Source organism: Balaenoptera acutorostrata, chromosome 1 (genome assembly GCF_949987535.1).
Source record: "Balaenoptera acutorostrata chromosome 1, mBalAcu1.1, whole genome shotgun sequence".
NCBI lineage: Eukaryota > Metazoa > Chordata > Mammalia > Artiodactyla > Balaenopteridae > Balaenoptera > Balaenoptera acutorostrata.
Genome location: NC_080064.1, coordinates 108957965 through 108978589, shown reverse-complemented (window position 1 = coordinate 108978589; position 20625 = coordinate 108957965). Strand labels below are relative to the sequence as shown.

The 20625-nt window shown below is 49.1% G+C and overlaps 1 protein-coding gene and 2 non-coding genes across 8 annotated transcripts in view; all 3 read left to right on the top strand.

The window, feature by feature from the left end:
- The window catches only part of LOC103016598 (myomegalin), a 61512-nt gene extending 54201 nt beyond the window's left edge, over positions 1-7311 (top strand). For all 6 annotated transcript variants that reach the window (XM_057546323.1, XM_007177939.2, XM_057546324.1 and 3 more), the window contains 4 exons: positions 647-834; positions 4237-4470; positions 5736-5867; positions 7123-7311. In XM_057546323.1, the coding sequence (XP_057402306.1) occupies positions 647-834; positions 4237-4470; positions 5736-5867; positions 7123-7214 (646 nt within the window). In that variant the 3' untranslated portion in view covers positions 7215-7311. The remainder of the gene's footprint in view (positions 1-646; positions 835-4236; positions 4471-5735; positions 5868-7122) is intronic.
- An 8011-nt stretch (positions 7312-15322) lies between these two features.
- On the top strand, positions 15323-15395 carry TRNAV-AAC (transfer RNA valine (anticodon AAC)). The gene has a single exon. It is a non-coding gene; the product is annotated as a tRNA-Val (tRNA).
- Positions 15396-17769: 2374 nt separating this feature from the next.
- TRNAV-AAC (transfer RNA valine (anticodon AAC)) lies at positions 17770-17842 on the top strand. Its single transcript has one exon. It is a non-coding gene; the product is annotated as a tRNA-Val (tRNA).
- The last annotated feature ends 2783 nt before the right edge of the window (positions 17843-20625 follow it).

Here is a 20625-nt window from a genome sequence, read left to right as displayed (position 1 = left end):
CCAAGTCTCGTATTAATTCACTAATTTAGTAATATAGAGCTGCTCTAGCCTAACTCTCCAGTCTTAGGAGTCTCCTGTACTCCCAGGGATCACCTCTGATTTCCCCTAGATCTTTAAAAACTGGAGTGAGATTATATCTGATATCTTCAAGTGTGACCCAACGAGTGCTGGCAGATGTTAAATGGCTACAAATTTTCTTTGAAAGAAAAAAGTTTTATACTATAAATATGACATAGATAGATTTATACTGTGTATAACTATACTTAGGGAAGGAGGTCTAGAAACTACAAGACACCCAGAAGGCAACATTGCCTCAGGAAGCAGTTTTAAATACTATTCAATGGATTATGTCACAGAGTACGTTGAAATCTTACGTGCCTCTGGGTGTCTTGTGAAGGAACCGTAAGTGTTAAAGAGCCTGATGGGTCTTCTCTCTTTCTCAGGATGTTTGTGGCCAAGGCACTGGACACTGTTGTTCTCTCCTGCCTCCCAACTCTCTACCCCCAAATGGAAATGGATTGTTTGGCTTCTTCCCTAAAGGAACAATCTCCTTGACTCCTGGGGCCTCTCCTGTGAGCCCCCAGGTCAATACAGCTGTGGTGTTCGGGTGACTTTCACTTTTCCTTCTGTCTTTCTTACCCCCTAGTATCTTAAGGGAGTTGCAGAAGAAGGGTAAAATGACGGAAGTCCTAGAGACCAAGCAGGATGCCCGGCCCCAGACTAGGCTCCAGACCCGCTCCAGCAGCCATGCCCAGTCCGCTGCCCATCGCTCCTCTAGCAGCACGTCCCCACTGTCTGATGAGCAGGAAGTGCGCCCTGCAGTGGATGTGGCCAGTAAGTATCCAGAGAGCCTCCAGTTTCTGGGTGCTCGCTTATTTGTCTAGACCAAGAGGAGGCATCTTGGCAGCCAGACCCTGCAGATCCACTGTGTTGTACCTGGTTGAGCACAGGCCCCAAGGGTGTCAGATAGCTTTTCTCCATTCCTAGTCCCACACGTCGTCAGCCCCCAGACCCCATCAGGCACATACATGGTGTTGGACTTGAGGGGAGGGGACAAATGCTCCTCATCACTGCAACACAGTCGCGTCATGTTTCAGACTACGGATGCAAATATCGTTAACATTGGGCCTCGGATCTTGGAGTCTTTTGGGTAAACAGCCACAGTTCCTATTTTCTATTCACCACTAAATATTCTCTATCATTTGTGGATTTACAGATCCCACTCATCATTCTAATAATTCAGCTGTAATATCCTCTAAACCATCAGTAACTGGGACTGGCTGAATCCATCACCAGCATGCCCCTCCCCAGAATTCCCCAAGGAGGGCTGTTAGGTAGCCTTGCTAGGGATAGGAGGAGGAGAGTAAGTTTAAAATCAAACCTTCATTTTCTCCTGCTAAGCCTTCTCTTTATTTTCCCTCCTGAGAAAAGCATTTGAATTTTTAGGCGACTGTATGAGTCAGATTCTGGTGTGAACAACCAGGGACCAGGAAACCATCCTTAGTCCCTGGCTATATCTGGGGTTTCTTTGCTTTTTTGTTTGTTTGTTTGTTTTTTTCTGAACTGACTATTTTGGGCGTGAATAAGCCATAATGGGTTTTGACCTGGTACTATTCCTGTTTCTCATTTTACCCTGAGAAGCAAAGCAGCATAATGTTTCCTCACGAGTATAGCAGCCAAGGGAAGACAGGAAGTACACCTTTATTGGGCACCTATTATGCTTGTATTATTGACCACTACACATATGTTGCTTCATTTAATCAAGACAGCAATCCTCTTAAGTTGGTGCTGGTGTTCTGATTTTACAGCACAGCTAAGGACACTGAGGCTTGGTGAAGTAAGGGAACTTACTGAAGACAGCCCAGCTTGGGGTAACGTTCACTGTGAGCCTGCCTGACCCTAAAGCTTAGACTGTCCACTGAACTGCAGCCTGAGCATTCAGGGACCAAGCAGGGAGGGAGTCACTCCGTTGCACACCTCTTTTCTCTAGGCTTCTGGAGCGAGGGTTTTCCCCATTCCATTCTTTCTGCCCCTATGCCCCACACAAAGGCCTAGCCTCTGCAAAGGAGACAAGACCCTAGACACATTGCACTTCCACCCATGAATTTATAAATGAACGGGCTGCCCTTGATATGTATGTGACATCATCCAAGGGCCAAGGGAGTTTTGAGTGCATCCTTGGACTCAGTTGCCCATAGGCACTTGGTTCCACCTCAGCACTGCCCTGAGGGATAGCAGGAGAAAGGCAAGTACACCTTCTCCTTACCTGCAATTCCTGCCACTACTTGTAAGAATGGCCACATTTAAAATGTGGCCGCTGGAGTGGCACTCTCAGAAAGTATCAGCCTTATTTTCTGTTATTCCTATCTTTTCTGAGGGAGACTGAAGCCCTTCTTTTTCCCATCTGAAGTCATTATTTTCTCAGAGGGGCAACGGCTTATCACTACTCCTTCTTTGCTTTTGGGGTCAAAGTTTCTAGGGTAGTTAACAAATGGTGTGTGGCAGATGTGGCAGCTTCACCGTGAGGCTGAATTCCTCTCACAGGAGGCTATTCTCTGCTGCTTTCCACATGCCGTGTAGGGCACGCTCCCTGTGTTGTGTGGCCAGGGGAGAATGGGACAAGAAAACGCTGATCACTGTTAACTGACAGACTTGAACCCTCCTACGCTCTTAGCTGAGAGTAAGCTGATTTTCTGGGGAGGGGATAAAGGGGCTTTGAAAGGGGTTGGGAATCGCATTTTGATTGAGTTCCTACTTTAAGTGAGGCTTTGAACTGAAGGCTTTACTCTTTATTTCACTGTGATGTTAATTACATCTGGTATTATGTAAACTGGGGAAGGATACTGACTTAAGTAGGCAGTTCCCTAGAGGAACTTGGCTTGGTTGAGGGAAATAGGACCTCACTCCTCCCTGCTTAGAGGAGAAACCCTACTACTCTGTGGACCTTGATAATAATCCTTGAAAGGGGCGACTCTTGAACTTTTCTCTGAATTATGGCCCTGCCACCTAGCCAGGTTTTTTGCTAAAGGGAGCCAGCAAAGGACAGGATGATGTTCTCATAGCATCGTTGAGCCGTAAGATACCATATATTGTTTGGTTCTACAATCCCCCATGCAGAAATACCCCAGTCATTCTTTGGGCAGGAGCCAGACAATCAGCTATATTTAAGAATTATTTTTACAGTCTCATGAGCCATTCTGGGTGGGATGCAACTCACCGCTTGCTTTCCTCAGACACTCCCTCAGCCTCAGAAGGCGTCCAGAGTAAGCTGAGGCAGGAGGAGCGGCAGCCACCAGGAGTGAGCCACCCTGTCTAGGTTTTCTGCGCATCTGCCAGAAGTAGAGACCATTTTCCCTTCTTCATCCTCTTCCAGCAACCCCAGTACAGAACAACCTCAGGAAGGACTAGCTGCTCTGTTGCTGGCAAGAGCATAGACTGTTGGGTGAGTGGATCACCTGTTCACAGACCAGCAAATTGCTTCATCTCCTTAGTCTCATGACTTATACGATTGGCAATGAGTCCTGCTATTGGAGGAGACATTTCTGAAGTACCTCCCTGGGAACATTCCAGCATTTTGGGGATCAAAGAGGGAGCTAGGAGAAGGGCCCCTGTACTTTTCCTGTGTGTGCACTGTGACCCTCAGGCACTACATCTAACAACTACTTCTTGATATCATAGGCCAGGAATGCCAGTAACCTTGGGGTGAAATTTATGGTCCTTGAGAAATGAGTTTTTAGCTGATATTCAGCACTAGGCTGCGGGTCACTGATATCCACCTTAGTCTTCATTCCACGAATTACTGCATTAGTTTTCTAAGGCTGCTGTAACAAAATATCACAAACTGGATGTTGAAAACAACAGCAGTTTGTTCTCTCACAGTTCTGGAGGCTAGGAGTCGGAAACCAAGGCGTCAACAGCCCATGCTCCCTTTTCCTTGCCTCTCCCTGACTTCTGGTGGTTGCAGGAAGCATCCTTTGCCTTGAAGATGCATCACTCCCATTTCTGCCTCCACTGTCATGTGGTCTTCTCCCCTGTGTATCAGTCATGTTGGATTCAGGGTCCACCCTAATCCAGTATCATCTCATCTTTACTAATTATATCCATAAAGATCACAGTCTGAGGTTCCAGGTAGACATGAATTTTTGGAGGATACTATTCAACCCAGTATGATTATTTTTAAAACACTTCATTTCTGACTTCTCAGTTTGTTTCTCACTCATATTCCTTTCTGGACAGATGTCAGCCCAGCCACTCCTGCTGATTCAGGTTCATTGCCCAGCAACCATTCAGAAGCCATGTCTGCTCAGCCCTTCTATCCTTTGAGTGGCAGCACACAGCTGAGTGGGACACCAGACCCTGGGCTTCATGGCAGCAGTGGCCCATGGGACGAGATGAGGCCTCAGAAGATGAACGCATCTGGGAACCTATCCTCCTTCTCCTCTTTATACCAGCCCAACTCCAAGCCCTCTGGTAAAATACAAAGGAGCAGTTGGTAAAATAGAGCCCATTGACAGGAATGACACATTCTTTTCCTGGCCATATGTTTTTTTGTTCCTCTGTTAGACCCTGGCTCACAGAAATGGGTGAGAAGATGAAAAGCAACATCCCGTGGGTCAGCCAGAGAATGAAGTCCCAGCTCAGTGTTGGTCCTTTCTACATGCCTCTTCCATTTCCCCTACCTAGGGACTCACTCTGGGCAGGACAATAAAGGAAGGCACTCTGAGGCACTCTGTAGGGAGGATGAGTTGCCTCACGTTTGTGTGTTCCCTTCCATGGGGAAGGTAGGTCTTCCTTAGGTCAAGGGCTATTGCAGGATGGGAGACTATTTCTATATATACACACACACACACACACACACACACACACACACACACACACACACACTTTGTATACAACTATAAGCCAGTCCTGCCTCTCAAACTTTGCCATTGGGTTTGGAACCAGGCATCCTGGCACCCAGTGGCTAGGGGTGCAGCTGTGTAGAGGAATGCCGTGAAGCAGCTCAGTTTCTGGGATGCAGACAGTGTAACAATACAACATTTGAAATTCTCAGAGAAAAACCTGGCCCTAAGCAAGATGTCCTGGTGGATGAAGCTAATTTTGGTCTTTCTACCCTTGCCTTTGTACATCTTTTTCTCTCCTTGAAGGTGTTCCTTTCTCTCACTCCTCCTTCAAGTCCTGATACCTCCCCAGGCTCTTCCTTGTCACTTCTCACCAAAGAAAAACACTCAGTGTCACTCATTATTCACAGCCTGATCTAATTTCATCTCCACTTACCTTAGTCTTTCTATCAGTGAGTGGATGTTAAAGGTTGTTCAGTCATGGATCATAGGGTAAGAGAGGTCTGAGGTAGAGAGGGAGGCCCTCTGGATTGCTGCCTAAGGAAGTAGATACACTTTCTCATCGTCAGGCCAGTCCTACCTAGAGGACTTTAGCGGCTTCTCACCCTTGTTCGCCAGCCCAGTGTCCATCTCCCTCAGGTGTACTCAGCTTCTATCTGGGAGGAGGCCTTGTGGAGTTCTAACAGAGGGCCATCTTGTGATTGAGAGCCCAGGAGCTCTTTAAACGAAGTTGCCTGGTGTTTCCTGGGTGCCCAGGTGTGAGGAGGAAGTTGATGGAAGTATAGATATGGGCAGGGATCTTGCAGGGAGACCCTGGGCAGAACCCCCCACCTGCCCATGAGTGACAGCCTTCCCCATTTCCTACCTCTCCCATGCCTTGGTGGTATGCAACAGGGGCCGACCTGCTGGAAAAGAATCTTGTTGAGATCCGGAACCTGCGCCAGCGCCTGGAGGAATCCATATTCATCAATGACCGCCTGCAGGAGAGGCTGGAATATGTGCTCAGTAATGCTCACCAAGGAAAAAGTAAGAAAGGCACCAAAACCTCCTGGTTCTCTCCACATCTAGGGAGTTTCAAGAGGGCATATAGGTTTGCAGTTATAAAACACATTGGTGTGCAGTACTCCACTCTTCCTCACAGTCAGCCCAGAGAGGGAAGCAGGACAGGCACTGTTGTCCCTACTTTATAAATACTGACCCCAAGTGGCTTGCCCCAGGCAGGGCTAGTTTTCATCCTCAGGGCCGTCTGATGTGATGCCCATTCTTGTGACTCCCTATGCTACCTGGTGCTGCCCCTGGGCTTGTGGCCTGACTGTCAAATGGTAGAGCCAAGGCTTCCATGGTGCCCACTTCAGCAGAGGGAGGACCACATCCCACCTTCATGTTACTACCACATGCCCTGGATAGCACCTGCCACTCCCCCGCCCCATGCAAGTGGCCCATATTTCCACACTTTCCACCCAGATGTTCTCACTGGAAGACCAGTACTTCCACATTCCTTCTCCCTTGTCATGATCAGAAAAATTGTGACCAGAGCCCCTACAACATCACAGCAGCAGCCAATTAGGGGGCAAGACCCTGTTCTACAACTGCAGCCATTGACATGAGTGTGTGGCCCGTCATGGACTCAGCCACGTCATACTATTGTCCCAGTGCATGAGGCTCCCAGGTGTTCTGTTTGGCTAGGGCTGAAACTTTGGTGAATGCAAGGAACTATATCTTTGAAAGAATCTGTAACCCAAATGTGTGACTTGACTGGGTTGTTTTTATTCCCTGAGACAGTATCCACCTTTGGCTTCCATGGTTAGAACCCAGAGTCCATGCCTCAGCTCTACAACAAGAAAAGGGCCTTCAGGGAAGCCAGCTGGAGTTTTCAGGGCACTTCCATATTCCTCCTTTCCACAGCAATACTCTGCTGCAGAATCAAAGAGAAGAGGGTGGAGAGTACAAAAATTGCCCAGACCCACACAGCTCAATCTAGATAAGGCTGCTTCTTATGAGATCCCACCTACAAGTCCCTAGACGCACAAGCTCTAGGTGTGAATAGCACTGAGAAATTCACATTTCATGTATAAGTCCCTTCTCCCATCTTTGCAGATAACCAGAGGGTCGCTGGCTGTGAACTGAACACCAGCTTGGTGTCTCTTTCTCTCCCTTTCCCATTTCCAGCTGAGTGTGAATGAGGAGGGAAAAGAATGTCAGTTTCTGTTTGGAGCAGTCAGTGACGAGAGTTCCCTAAGTCCCTCCAGACTTCATTGCAGCTCTGTCTCTCCCTCCCCAGGCACTGCACAACCAGCTCCAGATGTCTCCCTCGCAACCCCTCATTCATACACTGAGAGTCACTATTCTGGCTCTGGTAAGGACATCTTGTGACATGACAACAGGAGGGTCTAGAGATATGTTCTCCAGATTTTCCAGCCCTATCCAACAGCATTCGTGGGTGTAAACTTGGAGGCATCAGACATTACCTTTAAATGAATGGATCAAGTTAATAAATTATTATTTAAAAATTGTTTACACGTATTTATTGAGTGTCTACAAAAAGTAAAATTTGGGCAGGAAAGAATAAAACCCAGAATGGCCTGAAATTCATAGCAAAGGTTAAAGGAAAAAATACGTTTTCTCTATTAGCTATCTCTATTTCAGAGAACTAGACCAGAAAGGCCAATGCTGGGAAAAGGTTGGAGCTATTAAGAGTGGGGCCCTGGGACTCCTTGACCCCCATTACATGCTTGGAAAGAACAGAGAAACTATCACGTGAAAATATAGTAGGATAAAATCTGAACGTTTATAATGAAGACCATTTACCAGACCCGGGTGCACTCCATTCAACAGAATGACAGAAGCTGCTTCTCAAAGTCATGAAGATCAGAGTTGCCTCAAGCCTGGAAAATAGCAGTTGTCCAATTTTCAGAATGGTAGAAATAATATATTTCAATATATATAGAAGAGTAAATTTTATTTTGATCCTTTTCAAACTAAGAATGGATTGGTATTAATTAGATGACATGTAAGCACATAGAAAAGATGGGCACTGATAAGAAGAATGGGTTCACCAAGAGCAAGTTAAGCCATATTAATAACTTACCAGGTCAGAAGAATGCCCAGAGAGCTGAGTCAAGGATAAAATTTAGGCCCATGTGCTCTATATTGGTCATGGCATAACTCGGTTTTAAGAGAACTTCTAGTTGCCAACTAAGAGACATAGTTTTGCTGGTTTTCAGAGGATGACAGAGTATTTCATGAAAAAAGGTACACGAGAAGAAAGGATTCTGAATACAGTATCATCAAATATTGGAACAGCTGCCATGTGGAAATGAAATTAGACTATGGAGTTAGAGGGCAGAATGAACACTAGTGGGTGAAAGTGACATGAAGGCCAAGGTGGACTTGATGATGAGAGCCATTTCTACCAACTAGAACTGTCCAATGACAGAAGTAGCATGCCTCATAGTGGAGCGAGCTCTCTGTCCTTGGAAGTATTCAAGACCAGAGTAGATGTTTCCTCATGAAGAATGTCTGAGAGTGAATCCTTGAAAGGATCCTTGCTGAACTAGATGCCTAAGGCACAATCCAACTGTAGGGTTCTATGATTCTTTAATCGATATTCATGGCTTGGTCTTTTAAATAGTTCTATTGCATAGTTTTTATGTGCTTGTCTTTACTGGATGCTACCTTTCTCGGTAGGTTATCACGAAGGCACTCACACCATCTCAATAGCTCTCTTCAACCCCCGTCAACCTCCCACAAATAAACCTGGCACATCCCCTGATGCCTCAGTACTAAGCTCAGTTTCCCTGAATTTAGATGCCACTCTTATTTCACTGAACCCAGATAAGTGCAGGTCACCCCAGGGGCCATTATATGGCCCTAGCTCACCTCAGATACCAATAGTGCTGCTTCCCTCCACCTTTGCTTTAGATCTCAATATCAATGTGGGTGTGACTGAGCTCAACTTCCAGCTGACTGCTTTGCAGTGATGAGAACCCAAATTCCCCCTCCTTTACCCCTTCCCAACCTGGGCTCACCAGAACACTCCAAGGAGATGGAATTCCTGAGGAGGCTCTGCTACCCTCTCTGTCCCAGCTTCAAGGGCTCAAATGGAAGGTAGAGCAAAAGAAGGTGGAGTGATAGTAGCTTTCATAGAAATGGAAGGAGAAGCAACAGGAGAACTTGTATTTCCAGGATGAATGTCCTTCCAGATGAAGACTCCAAATGAAGTGGCCCTCATTTCATGAGCTGGAAGTGACTAGGGCAAGACAAGTGATGCCTACATTTTTAGAATCCAATACATGTATTTGATTGTGGGATACAATCCCAGTACTCACTGGAGGCGTTGTGCAATATAAAGGCTGTGCTTTATATTATTTTCCTAAAAGAATAACAAATTCCGACATCTTAAAAACATCTGGCCCCAAAGATTCAAATAAGGTGTCATGAGCCTCTACTGTATTAATTACAGCTGCTTGTCCCCACTATCTGCAGGAGGTTCTGGTTTGCCACTACTTTTTTGGTTTTTGCTTTAGGCAAACAGTGCAGGCTCTCAGGTATTTAAGCCAGTCCCAAATTCCTCATTTCTAACACCATAATAACAAAATCTACCTCATGTGGTTGCTGGAAGCATTAAGTGAGTGAGATAGGGAGATAATGCCAAGCAACATAAGAATCACTGAATTAATGGCAATGCATATTCATTATATATAAGATCTATCTCTTCTGTTTTGGGGTACATTGAAATGTACAAAGTGCTTTCACATGCATTATTATTCCATGTAGTGTGCGTCCATTTTTTTGCATTATCACATCCCTCTGGGCTCAATCTTCTTTGCTTTCTCAGGAGGGCATTCTTAGCCCTTCTCTTATTCTTTCAGTATTCTTTCTCAATCTAAACTCCCCTGTCTTCAAAAGAAATGTGGATACTGCCCTCAGCAACCCAATCTCCTTACATATTTAGTTTTTCTGGGGGGTAGGGGTGGGGATGAGGGGGGACCTGTGCCACGCAGCTTGTGGGATCTTTGTTCCCCAACCAGGGGTCAAACCCAGGCCTTCAGCAGTGAAAGCACAGAGTCCTAACCACTGGACCACCAGGGAATTCCCAAGTTTCTTTTTAAAAAAAATATAGTGGGCTTCCCTGGTGGCGCAGTGGCCCTGGCCCAGGAAGATCCCACATGCTGCGGAGCAACTAAGCCCATGTGCCACAACTACTGAGCCTGAGCTCTAGAGCCCGCGAGCCACAACTACTGAGCCCGTGAGCCAAACTACTGAAGCCTGTGCACCTAGAGCCCATGCTCCGCAGCAAGAGAAGCCACAACGAGAAGCCCGTGCACTGCAACGAAGAGTAGCCCCCGCTCACTGCAACTAGAGAAAGCCTGTGCACAGCAACGAAGACACAACACAGACAAATATATATATATATATATATATATATATAGTAGTGTTTAGTTATGTCTTCCCTGTATCCATTCTTCCTGCTCTCCTTGCCTTCCACAATATGAGCCAGCCCTCTGTCTCAGTCACTGTTGTACATGCTTACATTCCATGCAGGCTTGAGTAAGAAACAATGCCGTACTTACTAGAAAAAGAATAGTTTTAACCAAGATGCTGTCAACAGGATGACTTGTCTCATGAAATCAGCCCAGGACACAGAAGTAATCACATCTGTGGCTCTTGGGTCCACTTATTCCTTATTGCCACTTATAGCTCAAACTGAAGGTAGAACAAAAGGTGAGTGACAGTAGCTTTCACAGAACTGGAAGGAGAGGTGACAGTTCTACCACTGTACTTATTTCTGTTCCCCATACTTGCCAATCACTAGTACTTTTGTGTAGTCTTACATATATTCTGGGTTTGGCTGCTATGATGGCCATGATAAATTGCCTTATAGACCTTCATAATACACAGATCTTAACTGACTGAAGGACCCAGCTATGCTTTAAAATCTATCTCTGAGGCCACATCTCCCAAGGGCTGCTCCCTGCCAGTAGCTGAGTGCAGTGAGGATGCAAAGGCAGACCCATTCCTGGGAGACATAGGACTCTCTGTTGGCTGACTTTGATTCAGTGACTCCACAATAACTTTGATGAATTTAGACTTCATGGCAGGCAGTCTTGGGTACTTTCTCTCCCCGTCTTCCTTATTCAGAGTCAGATTTGCTTCATGTTCTAAGGTGTCTCCCATCCTTCCGAAGTACTTTCCTATTTCCGTTCACATAGGTATTTTACCTAATATAGTCCTTGTATATTTAATCCTGCTCAGCATTTGCTTTTTGGAGAATCTGGAATAACATAGCTGTCATCCTGCCAGCCCATTCTATGGCTATGTGCTGTGGGCACTTTGAACTCTGCTTTGTTCCAGACATAACTGTCTTGATATTGCTTCCCTTTCCTCACCCTGCCTCACAGCCACAGGGGAGTCTGTGCACTGTTATAATTAGTAGTTTATTTATTAAGCCCATAAACATAGAAGGTGTGTGTTGATCACCTTTATTAGCTTATAGTCACCTGGCACATACCCATGAGCATAGGACATTCAGAGAGCAGAACAAACCATTAAATCAGAAAGAAATGAAGGTATTTCATACTGATAAATCACGGGAATGCTTAGAGGTTTGGCAGCCATGTAATTTCTCAGCCTTAAAAAAAAAGGTGAAATCTTGCCATTTGCTACAACATGTATAGACTTGAGAGTATTATGCTAAGTGAAATAAGTCATTCGAAGAAGGACAAATACCATGTGATTTCACCACATGTGGAATATTTTTTTTTAATTTTAAAATAAATGAACAAGCTGAACCATACAAAAACAAACACATAGGTACAAAAACAGGGCAATGGTTACCAGAGGGGAAGAGTGGAGGGGGGAGGGAGAAGTGAATAAAGGGAGTCAACTGTACGGCAAGAGATGGAAAGTAAATCTTTGATGGTGAGCACACTGTAGTGTATACAGAAGTTGAAATATAATACTGTATGCATAAAAAATGTTATAAACAAAAAAATGAGTAAAATGATATCCTAGCAGGGCACAGAAAGCCAGGCAAGAGCCAAGGGGGCAGCTGCACTTCCCTGAAGGGTCTCTCCCAAGGTAGGCGGTTCTAGCTCTCAGGCTGACCCAAGACCCCACTGCCCACCAAGGCAACCAAGCAGAGTCTGCAGGGCAGTGGGTTCTGGGGGCGGATTACAGCCTAGTTGTGTTCCTAAAAGCTCAACGCCATTCTGGCCTGCACTGTCAGGGAGAGCCAAATAAATTTCCACCTGAAGCTTCTTATGGCCTGCAGAGAACGGGTCAAGAGGGGCCTCCTTGCCAGGACAAAATCTTCCCTTGGCCTTGGAGGACAGATACCACAGAAGCTGGTTTTGAGGGAGACGAAGGAAGGGAGCAACAGCGGCCCAAACAGTGATCTTGAGTTGAGATGTCTGCAAGTTACTCTAAAATGGTGTAACAAATCATGTACATGGAGAGAGAGTTAGAAAGCAAATGTGAGGGAATGTTAAATGGTGCATTTAGGGGAAGAACATATGCTGTTACTATTCTTGCAAATTTTCGGAGGTTTCAAAGTAGGTTTTTTTTGTTTGTTTTTTAAAGGAGTAATTGGTACTCAAGTCCCAAGTTCTCTTTAGATGGACACTGAAAGTGAGGCTGTGGGTATCTGAGATGACCGGAGGAGTGGAGGCGAGGGAGTGCCCAGGCTGCTCATCACACCTCCCCTCTCCCAGCGTGGGAGATGCCTTGGACCATGGGGACCGACCTCAATGGCCTAAGGATTCTGTACAGAGACTTTACTGCATCTGGACACTGGGGCACAGCACACTTCTGCGGAAGAAGTAAAGGCGGCTGCGTGTGACGCCTCAAAAACGAGGCTTCTGTAAGTGGGAATCGAACCCGGACCGTGAAGGTGAAAGCGCCGAATCCTAGCCACTAGACCAGCAGGGACCTGCGTGCAAACTCCTTGTAAGTGATTATAGGAAGCATACAATGAGTGTCTGCTATCTCCCGCCCTCCCGTTCCGAGTGCCGCACCTCCCTCCAAGGAACTGTACCCGAAGAACGTTCCCTCCCTGCTTTCTCCAAAAGAGGAGCCCCACACGAAAGGCCGAGCACTCTGCGGGACAGTGGACGCGCCCGCGAGGCCCGCCGGGGCCGCAAGTCCCGAGCGAGTTGCCCCATCTGGGCCGAACCTCAGAACTGCCCTGGAGCCGCGCCTTTGCCAGGCAACCGCGTGTGGAGAGCAGCCGCCGGGGCAGGGGCTGTAGAGACAGGAGGGGAGGCGCGCGGGGTGAGACCCCGGGATTCCCAACACCATAAAAGACACCCGGAGGATGCAGGATCGGGGACGGCTGGACGGAAAACGCTTTCAAGCAAGGCTGCGCGCCCGGACCTGGATTCCGGGTCTTCCCCTCACTACCTGCGGCGCCTGCCGTTCTTCCGCCTTAGATGACGCCAACTCCAGGTCCTAAGGCTCCGACCAAGAGTTGTCTGTGACGCAGCGTTTTCCTCAGACCCCACAAGCAATTAGTTAGGACTTCGTGTTTGCTTCTCGGTCAGGTGTCTTGGCCTACACAGTCCCTCCTTTTCGCGACTCTGGACTTGGGCAAACGACTCTCCTGATAAAGGCGGGGAAATCAGTGTAACGCTCGGCTCCCTCACCCTGAACCTCGGATGGGGGCGTTGGGCGACCCTTGCGCTTTTTCCTGGGCTGCGTCCCTCTTCCGGGCCCGTCCTCGAGGCCAGGGGCGGGACCGGGTACCCTCAGCGCGCTCCTGTCGCCGGCTCTGGAGCCCCGCGCCTTCCCTTGCGGCTGCAGGGAGGCTCCAGGGGCCGCCTGATCGGGTTTGGGGGCCCCAGCGGCGCGGGCGTGTGTTTGTGGTCCCTCGGGGGCCCGCTGTCCCTCCGCCCCTATCGGGGAAAGGACGACCGCCCCCTCGTCCTGTCCACGTGGGACGGCAGCGCGCCGGATGCGACTGAAAGACCGCGATTCCGTTCCTCTGGCTCCGCGTGGGAGGTGAAAACTGGAACCTGGAGGGGAGGGAAAAGAGGGAAAATCTCATGAAATGTCCTGATCTAAAGCTATTTTCAAGTCCGCCTCTTTGGGGACTCAGCCCTCCAGCGCTGGCGAGGATGCTGCAGTCCGGTCGCACCCTCGACGGCACTTGGAGTCGACGCGGAACAAGGCAGAGCCCCACGGCTTGCGGGTCAGTGCCCACGCTGCCCGCGCCTTCCTCGGGGTCGGAGCACTTGAACCTCACGTGTGAAGGAAACGCGGTGACCACCACACTAAGAAAGAAGAAAAGCAACCGCTGGAGAAAATGGCACATGCTTCCCCAAACTTGTAAAGCTTTACTTTTAAAGGAAACCAGACAGGGAGACACAGACACACAGACAGACAACATTACATTAAAGTCTTTCAGCAAAAAGAAAGTCATCTGCCTACTGGCCGTGTGCTGTGAGGCGAACACGAAACCCCCTCCAGACACCGGCTTTCTGGGAAAACCTCTTTGTCTTCCTAGGTTAAAAATCGCTCTCCATGACCTGTTGAAGTGGAAAATTATAAAAGGCAAATAAAAGACGTTTCAGACATTGTAAAAGGTAAAACAAAACTGTTCCTCAAGAAGAATGTCAAGTACGATGAGGGAGGAATGAACAACCATGAGATCGGCGTGGACCGCGCCTGCGGCTTTCTGCTGGGCCTAGTCTTCAAACGAAGTCAATACAGGCCGGGAAGCGCGGCTCGGCCTGCCTTGATATTCGATGTTTTTCCAACAGCCAAATGACCTGAGACGTCAGCCTTTGCTACGGTTCCTGCTAAACGTGAAAGTGTGATTAAAGTACTGGACTTCAACTAGACGACTAGAATAAGCCACAGCGGCAGGAACCTAAGGAAGCCCCTTTGCCGGGAGACGCCGGAGAAGGGCTGCTACGAAAGGGCTTGCGAGGAAGGAGCGCGCAGGCCAGGCGCAACAGAGCAGAGGGGAAGGAGAGGAGGAAGGGGAGAGAGTGGAGGGAGGGAGGGGTGGAGGGAGGGAAGGGCGGGTCCTATGGTTCCTGGGTGAATTCGAAGCATCGATCATTTCCGAGAGCCCAGAGCACTGACCGCCTACGCCGTGAAAAGGGCCACCGAGGCGCGGGTCCGCAGCCTTGGAGGGGCGGTGCCCACGCTGCTGAGATGCGAGGTCGCATGGGGCTCAGGCTCACCTAACCCCCGGCTCCTGCGGCTTCCGGGAGCTGGAGATTCAGCGGGGGCGACCCCTGCACTCGGTGCATAGCTGTGTGTTGGATGCGGGATCGGGAAGTCAAGCTGGGGGGGCCCCAGGGAGCTCGCCTCGGGGGAGGCGAGGAACCCTAAGCCAGGGTCTCTCGGGAGCTGCAGCCTCCTTACCTGAGGGCTTGCCTGTGCTCCTAGGGTCCTTTCCTTTCGAAAATATTTGTGCCCAGTCGTGCCAAGGGATACAGTTCTTGAATGTGCCTTTAAAAAAGGAAAAGCGAGTTGTTTCCGTAGTGTAGTGGTTATCACGTTCGCCTAACACGCGAAAGGTCCCTGGTTCGAAACCAGGCGGAAATAAGTGGGTTATTTTCTGAAAGTAACATTCACGTTTAAAAACCAAAAAACGGGGCGAGTGGGATGGATTGAGGTAGCGCGTGCAGCTGTGTTTTTATCCCCCCGAAATACAGGAGGAGTTCCCTTATTGCCTGAAAGCCTACTCAGCACTAGGAACCATCCCTCCTTTGTCTGCTCTGTGTCACTTTAAGACAAGGCCACAGACAGACCAAGAAGGGCACAGGACAAAGCCAACTTAAGGTTATCTTTACATTCGGAAATCCCCTCACCTTCTCATGTGGCACCTAAATCTCCTCTACACGCTGACACGTATTTTGTCTCTGAAAACAAGAAGTTTATCCCTGTGAAGCTCACTTGCTTACCCCACCTCAGCACACTTGCGGAACACGTTGATTTGCGTGGCGGAACAAAAGAGACCAAGCCAACTCCGCACCGGGTGCTCGACCCAAAGACACGTATACGACTTTCAGGCTCCAGAACTGCAGCTGGTAGGGGCACGTAAAGGAGTCCTTACACGTGCCATTATCAGGAGAGCCCCTGTAGTGAGGTCAGAGATCAGGAAGTAGACGGAATCGCTCATCAGCCGCTGAGAGCCAAGTCAGCACCTGACTCATAAGGAAACCGAGGTTCAGAAAGAGAGCGTGACCTTGGCTCTGCCGCACACAGCGCTAAAGCCAGACCAGGATGGAACCCAGCCAGTTACCCTGCGGCCTGGCCTCAGAGCCCAAAGCGTCGCCCAGGACAGGAGAGGTGAAAGGTGATGAGCAGCGGGGCAAGGGCTGGGAGCCTGGCACAGCTGCATTCAGCCGCGGGCCGCTGGGAATCGCCTCCTTTTCTGCTCTGCCATTCTCAAAAATCTAACCTTACTCTTACAGTTTTCAACTGGAGAAGCCAAATTATGGAGGTTTGTTATGTCTGGTTGCCTGGTAGCTACAATTTGGCGTTTTACTGCTGTGGCCCGGATTCGATTCCAGGTCAGGAAAGCTCTAAGTTGTGCTAAATCTTCCTCTTCCCGAACAGAGGGAGTTTGCCAGAAGGGCGATGCAAGACCCTCCTCAGGGTTCCTATTGCCAGGCACCCTTCATGTGGGGGAGGGGAAATGTGATGAACCACCAGGGCTTCTGCCCTCCACCCTTTTCTTCCTTTATTTCAGAAACCTAGTGTCTCACATATGGAGTTTTCATCCAAAGAGAACCTGGGACTTAACTTCGAAAAACTCATTAAGAAAACAAAAACATAAAACCTTTTAAATATACAAAAATTTTGAAACACTAACATTGTCTATTCTGTACCTAATCTCACAGTTAACATTTTCCCACGCTTGCTTTCTCACTCTCTCTCCATATGCATGATTTGCTACACCATTTGAGAGTAACTTACAGACATCTCAACTCAAGATCACTGGTTGGGCCACTGTTGCTCCTTTCCTTTGGCATCTCCTTCAAAACCAGCTTCTGCGGGACCTGTCCTCCAAGGACAGGAGGAAGCTTTGTCTTCGTGAGAAGGCCCCTCTTGCCACTTCAGAAACCTGGAATCTGTTCTCTTCAGGCTGTAGAGCAGCTTCAGGTGGTGTTTTATTCGGCTCTCCCCTGAGTTGATGTTCGATGTTTTTCTGACAGCCAAATGACCTGAGACGTCAGCCTTTGCTACGGTTCCTGCTAAACGTGAAAGTGTGATTAAAGTACTGGACTTCAACTAGACGACTAGAATAAGCCACAGCGGCAGGCAGGAACCTGAGGAAGCCCCTTTGCCCGGGGACAACGCTGGAGAAGCGCTGCTGCGAAAGGGCTTGCGAAGAAGGAGCGCGTGGGTCAGGCGCACCAGAGCAGAGGGGAGGGAGGGGAGGTGGGGAGGGAGGGGAGGGAGGGGGCAGGGTGAGGGAGGAAGGGGGAGGGGAGGGCGACTCCTATGGGTCCTGGGTGGATTCGAAGCACCGCTCATTTCCGAGAGCCGAGCGCACTGACCGCCAGCTCCGTGAAAAGGGCCACCAAGGCTCGGGTCTACAGCCAAGAGGGGCGGTGTCCACGCTGCTGTGAGGCGGGTCGCCTGAGGCCTAGACGCACCTAACCGCCTGCTCCTGAGGCTTCAGGGAGCTGGGGAGTCACCGGGGGGATCCCTGAACTCCGGCGCTAGGCTGAGGAACTGGAGACCCTGCGTTGGATGTGGGAGCCCGAAGCTAGACTGTGGGGGCCCCAGGGACCTTGCTTCGTGGGAGGTGAGGAACCCTAAGCTAACACCTCTCGGGAGCTGCAGTGTACTTGCCTGAGAGATCGCAGGTGCTCTCAGGATCCTTTCCCTTTAAAATTTTTTGGCGAGCCAGTCGTGGCAAGACATAATACATTTCTTGGAAGTTTCTTTAGACTACCTTTCCCTCGTGGTTTCCGTAGTGTAGTGGTTATCACGTTCGCCTAACACGCGAAAGGTCCTCGGCTCGAAACCGAGCGGAAACAAATAAGAGTTACTTCTCTTTGTTTTTTTCCCCTGAAACTTACATTCACGTTTAAAAACCAGAAAGGGGGCGAGTGGGATGGGTTGTGGCAGAATGTGTAGCTGCGTTTCTCTCTCCCCAAACCCAGGAGGAGTTCCGTTACCACCTGAAGCCTCCTCAGCACTAGGAACCAGCCCTCCTTTCTCTGCTCTGAGGCACTTTGGAGACCAGGCCACAGACATTCCAAGGAAGGCACAGGAGAAGGCCGACTTCAGGTTATCTTTAAATCTGGAAATCCCTTCACCTTCTCATCTGGCGCCTAAATCTCCTCTACACGCTGACACGTATTGTCTCTGAAAAGCAAGAAATGCATCCCTGTGAAGCAACCTTGGCTTTCCCTCACCCCAGCACACTTGTGAAACAATTTGATTTGCGTGACAGAAAAAAAGAGGATGAATTCAACTCTGCACCAGGGGCTCGAGCCAGACACGAAGATGAAGAATTTCAGGCTCCACGAATTGAGCTGGTCGGGGAGGAAAAGGAGCCGGTAACGTGCCGTTTATCAGGAGAGCCCCCGGAGCCAGATCAGATCAGGAAGTAGACGGATCCACTCATCATCACCCACTGAGAACCAAGTCTGCCCCTGACTCATAAGGAAAGTGAGGTTCAGAAAGAGAGCGTGACTTTGGCTCTGCTGCACACAGCACTATATCTAGAGTAGGATGGAACCCAGCCTGTTACCTTGTGGCCTGGCCTCAGAGCCCAAAGCGTCGCCCAGGCGGGGAGTGGTGAAGGGTGATGAGCTGCGTTCAGACCTGGGCTCTGGGAATCGCCTTTTTTCTGCTCTCTGCATCTCTAAAATCTAACTTTTACTGGGGTAGACTGCCTATCTCCACTTTACTTAGTTATTCTGTGGTTTTATCTTGTTTCTTCATTTGGAACATATCCTTCTGTCACCTCATTTTGCCTAATGTATTTTTCTTTATTTCTATGTGTCTGGTAGGTTGGTTACATTTCCTGGTCTTGGAGAAGTGGCCATTTGTAGGGGACTTCCTGTGGGTACCAGCAGCCCACTACCCTCTCATCACCAGATCTATATGCTCTAGGGGTGCCCTGTATGTGGGCTGCATGGGTCCTTCTGTTGTGCCTGGCTGACTGCAGTGCATGGCCTGGTAGGATTAGTTGGTCCCCGTCTCTTTGGTTGTCAGGCCCTGCCTTGTTTGGAATCTGCAGCCGCTAGTTGGCACTGCCGGATCAAGAGGCAACTGGCTGTGGAACCCCCGTGGTGGGGGGAGGCGGGGGCTAGTGCTGGCTCACTGGTGGGTGAAGCCAGGTGCTAGGGCTAGTGCTAGTGCTGGCCCACTGGTGGGCAGAGCGGGGTCCTGGGGTTTGGCTGCAAGGCCCAGGAGTCCCAGAGCTGGTGTCAGAGTGCTGGTGGGTGGGGCTGGTTCCCGACACAGCTGACTGTGGGGGTTCTGGGTGTCCTGATACTTGTGTTGGCCTGCTAGTGGGCAGGGCCAGTGTCTAGCCAGTCCCAGGGCTGGTGAAAACATGGGACAGTTTAAAGAAAAGTAATAACCTTGGATTGTTATTATTTGGATGGTTATAAACCTTGGGTTTATAACGTATGCAAAGTAAAATGCATGGCAACAAAAGCATAAAGGCAGGCAGGGGAGAAATGTGAACTGGTATCACTTCACTTGAAGGCAGACTGTGGTTAAGTTACAGATGTCTGCTCTAAAGCCTAAAGCAATTGCTGAAATAACAAGAGTTATAGCTAGTAAGTCAACAAAGGCAAGAAAATGGAATCATATACAAAACTATGTATAATCTATGATAGAGCATTTGCTCTTCTGGCTTTCTACCCTATGGACATGTGTACAAGAATGATGACTGCAGCATTACTTGTAATAATAAAAGCATAGAACCAAATTAATTTCAAAGTATATGCAAAGGGGTAAATAAATACTATACAGACAATGGAAGAAACTTCATTGATTACAGGAATTCACAGGGTAGTGATGAGTCTACTCTTGAGGATTCCTCAATTCCCAGTGACCTGTTTTCCTCCTGAGCTCCTCTGGGAGGATCGATGATGATCTGGCCTTAGTTAGATCCTCCTGTTGTGCACAAAATACAGAGTACAGGAACCTAGTAGTGGAGGAGCCTGTCTCGGCCTTTGAGGGAGAGGGTGTGTAGAAAAAGGGAGGACCCCGAAAACTCTGTATTACAGGGGGCAGAAACATGCATCGTGGAGGGGATTCAAACCACCAATCCTTAGGTTAAGAGGCGAACGCGCTAACCGGTTGCGCCACAGAGACAGCTACAGAACACTTTCTCTCTCTCCTCCCTCACCTCATCCCCAGCAAGAGCAAACACGCCTTCCACTCTATGCCGAGGCACCCGCCTTTAGCAGTGCAGTCGTACCTGCTGAAAAGAGCCCGGGAAAACCGGAGAAACCCGTGGGAAAGCCGTGCGTCGGGCGATTCCGAAGGCAGAAGGGCAGCCGAGCGTCCCCGCCGCGCCTTGCTCCACACCCGCCGCAGATGCCAGCGCCTCGGAGACGCCCGGGGCCACGAGCCCCCAAGCCTGAGCCGAGTGGGGCCCAAGGGGAGCTGAATGCTGGGTGGGCTCTGTGACGGCTCCCCGTTTGCTCCGCCTTCACCCGACCATCTGCCCCGCAGGTTTAGTAGGTGTGCTCGGTATGGCTGCGTCGGGAAAAAGATCAGGTCAAAAGAGGAAACGTGAAAAGGAGCGAAAGCAAGTAGAGGCATGGATGAGACAAGGACACCTCCCAGGAAGCCT